The 3,641-nt window shown below is 26.1% G+C and overlaps 1 protein-coding gene across 1 annotated transcript; it reads right to left on the bottom strand.

Moving 5' to 3' along the window:
• Positions 1-238: 238 nt before the first annotated feature.
• LOC128955908 (ATP-binding cassette sub-family G member 1-like) lies at positions 239-3,393 on the bottom strand. The gene is made up of 6 exons (XM_054301587.1): positions 3,058-3,393; positions 2,261-2,928; positions 1,715-2,009; positions 1,324-1,612; positions 887-1,255; positions 239-261 (listed from the first exon to the last, which is right to left on the bottom strand). The coding sequence occupies exons 1-6, from the start codon at positions 3,391-3,393 to the stop codon at positions 239-241; spliced, it is 1,980 nt and encodes a 659-aa protein (XP_054157562.1).
• Between the last annotated feature and the right edge of the window lie 248 nt (positions 3,394-3,641).

The raw sequence follows: 3,641 nt of genomic DNA, 5'->3' as shown, positions 1-3,641 counted from the left end.
CTATATCACCAGCATCCAGGTCTTTTACAGTCAATGTATTGACATTATTACTAGTTTTATCACTATTTAACATTTTCAGTTAAATAATGTTAAGTTAAATTAATAAATATGTTGTATTAATTATCCATTAAAATTTATTTGTCYTATTATTGAATAATTAAAATTAGCTAAAAGTTTATATATATGATGCGTAATAATAATAATAATATTAATAGTTATTTTGTTAGTAAATATTTTTTTAAGAATATACAACTTTCAAGTCTAATGTTATATTGAATAAGATATAAAATTTTAAATACTGTAGTTATAAACATATTGACTAATAATAATACATTATTTATTATTTATAATACAGTAAAGAAATATAAATTTTATTAATGTATTTGACATTTAAAATAGTAAATATACTAACATTGCTTAAGTTTTCGTATTAAAATATATTTAATACCTCTAGACATGCAAAATATAAATATATCTATTTTTATTTAAGTCACAATAATATGATTTATATATAATTATAAGTTAATAAAATTAATTGTTTTATATATTCACAGACAATCTAATTATTTATTACGATCAATATTACAAAAAAAACATATTTTTATTTAAATATCATACTAATATAAAAAAGTCAATAATTATCAAAATTTCCATTTCAAATGATAATTACATTTTTAATATTAAAACAAAGAAATAAATTATTTACAACAATATAGTAGTATACTGAACTACAGTATATAAAATTATAAAAATATAAATATCAACATAATTTTACATAAATAACATTTTTTAAATAAAAAAAATAAATAAAAAATTTATAATCAATTTAAATTATTAGAAAAAAATTAGACTCTAGATTTAATTTTTCTTAATAAAAAATAATAACCTAATAATCTGAGTGCAATAATGCTAATTGTCATCATTAGAAAAGCAAAATAGTAATCAAAATTAGTTAATTTGAACCGATTTAACACAACTGAATAGTTTTGATCGGACAGTCCTAACATAAGACTGTCCATATTCTTCAACAGTTTGTCGACATTGACCTTATCGGACATAACTGAATAGATTTCTAGGAGTTTCTCATCGGAAATATGTGTCATAAGCGAATCTATAGTGCTATTCAATCTTCCCGGTCGACACCTACCGAAACCATATATGTTTAGGAGAACAGCCTCTAAAGCGTACTTCCAGTAGTTTATATGGCAAAAGTATTGAAAATAAAATGGTATTTCCTCAATACTGATCAATAATCCTAAGTTTTTTTATTGAATAATATTTTTTTAAAAAAATAATTACCAATTAAGTTATAATATTAATTACCTGATAGTAACATCATAGGTATAATACTTAGTAATCCAATGAAAGCACAGGCTAATGGATTATCTGGTAGTATAGCACTGATTAAAAATCCATGAGCACTGGCATTGAATGAGATCAGTATGAAAATAAGGGCAAAAGTGTATATACGCCACCAATCAGCAGAATATTGACCGGTAAGATAGTAGACAGGTATTGAGCCTAAGTTTGGTAACACTATCTGAAATGGTATATCACTTAACGCTTTTGACATAAAATAAGCAAATGCCGAATAATAGCCGTTACCGTATTCCTAATAATTATTATCATAAATATATTATAATTAAAGTATAAGAAATATTTTATTTTAAATAAATTATTTATAATAATAATAATAATTTAAAAGATAACAAACTTTTAGAAAGACATTCATTTCTTGTGGAAATATCAATAAAACTGGAAATATAGACATAATCCATCCAAACACACAAATAAATCCAATGCCGACACAGTTTTCTAAAATGTCGGCTACAATTTCCGTAAACTTTTTCATTAGATTTTGACCGTCACCTATATTGAAATCTGATACACAACCCGATAGTATACCACTGTCCTCGCCATACATGGCAGCAATCAATACGGAACATGTTATATATCCAGTTATCTTCATTAATATAAAATACGGATCCCGTAATACTGTTACTATTGATCTAAAATAAAGAAATTTTTAATTTATTTCTATATATATATTTATAATTAATATTAGTAAAATTTATACAGTAGAACTATAATACTAATAAAATATGTCAATTATTAAATTAATAACTTTCAATTAACTTTCAGTTATTATACTAAAGTATACATATATACTAATTGTTATAAATAATTAAATTTTTAAAAGTAGTAATATGTAATATGTCTTTAAAAATTTAACAAAAATAAACAATTATTCAACAAATACCTTATAGTCAATAGGTATGTCTGTTTGAATGTATTATTCTGTGCCTTAATCCTAATATGAAAATCATTTTCCTCGATATCCAAGGCATCAATTTTGTTAACCGTTGATAACATCATAACTTTGGCCAATCCGTGCTCACCGGTGGACACTTCGAGAGCAAAGTCTGACGGATTGGTAAAATCGGGACATTTTAATCCGTTGTCGGCAAACATTTTCAGCATTTTATACGGAGAAGAGTTATAAATGCATTGACCATCAAATGATAATAGATATACGATATCAAACAGACTGATCAGTTTGGCACTCGGCTGATGAATAGTGAGCACTATAGCTACCGGTTCAAGTTGTTGAGTCAAATCTTTTAGTGTGTTAATTAGTTGCCAAGTGGTTACCGAGTCCAGGCCACTGGTTGGTTCATCCAATATTAATATGTTAGGCCGGGACACCAGTTCCAGTGCAATGGATAACCGCTTAAGTTGACCACCGGAACACCTATTGGGCATATTGTCGGCACATTTAGTTATGGACAACTTTTCCATAACATTTTTAGCTATCATTGAATGGTCGGCATAGGACTTGTTTTTTAATTTAGATGCAAATACCAGCGCTTCCCGTGTAGACAGTTTGTTCAATAAATAATTGTCTTGAGCTATAAACGCAAACTTGACCTAAAAATGTTTATTTAATTAGTTATCAATACTACCGGTATTAAGCATCTGAAGTATTTTAGATAATCTTTTAATTATTAATAAAATATTAATACAATATTTATTTATGTATTTACAAATATGACTTACTTTTCGTTTAGTAGATATAGTGATAGCACCGGAGAGACCAGTTTTGCTATATCCACAAATACAAGACAACAGAGACGACTTTCCCGATCCGCTCGGGCCCATAATGGCCATGATTTGGCCACTTTGGAAACTACCCGATACATTGTTCAATATTGTCCGTTTGTTATCGTTTACCTTATAAGACAATCCTTTCCAAGTGACCCGAAACGGCTCCAAATAGCCAGTAGGCGGTCGACGGACAGTATTATCAATTGTTATAAAGTTTTGCGATATAAATATATTTTGTTTGAGTTTATTATGAGTTAAATCAGAGTCAATATCCACAATACCAGTCATTGTAGAGGCGTCACTGGTTTTAATTTTATCAAACATATTTGTATTATAATTTACAATTTTATTTTAAATATATTTTATTTTTTTATCAGATAATTAATATTTTAAGTAATTATTTTATTAGGAAATGTCATTTTTATTTTATTTTTTATTTAACTAGAAATACGTTAAACTAGAAATATTATATTAATATATATATATATATGTATACAGTATATGAAAAGCAATTAAAATTATTTTATAAATACCAT

The sequence above is a fragment of the Oppia nitens genome, unplaced genomic scaffold (assembly GCF_028296485.1).
Source record: "Oppia nitens isolate AA-2021 unplaced genomic scaffold, nextdenovo-longstitch-racon4-pilon3 scaffold2_pilon_pilon_pilon, whole genome shotgun sequence".
Lineage (NCBI taxonomy): Eukaryota > Metazoa > Arthropoda > Arachnida > Sarcoptiformes > Oppiidae > Oppia > Oppia nitens.
The sequence above is the reverse complement of the archived record's forward strand: the minus strand, read 5'-3'. Positions and strand labels throughout refer to the sequence as shown.

Excerpts from the sequence above, each read along its gene's own strand:
- LOC128955908 (XM_054301587.1), bottom strand. The coding sequence starts at position 3,393 with ATGACTGGTATTGTGGATATTGACTCTGATTTAACTCATAATAAACTC. Across the intron at positions 2,929-3,057 it reads CTATATCTACTAAACGAAAA|GTCAAGTTTGCGTTTATAGC; the intron begins GTAAGTCATATT and ends AAACATTTTTAG. Across the intron at positions 1,613-1,714 it reads AAATGAATGTCTTTCTAAAA|GAATACGGTAACGGCTATTA; the intron begins GTTTGTTATCTT and ends AATAATTATTAG.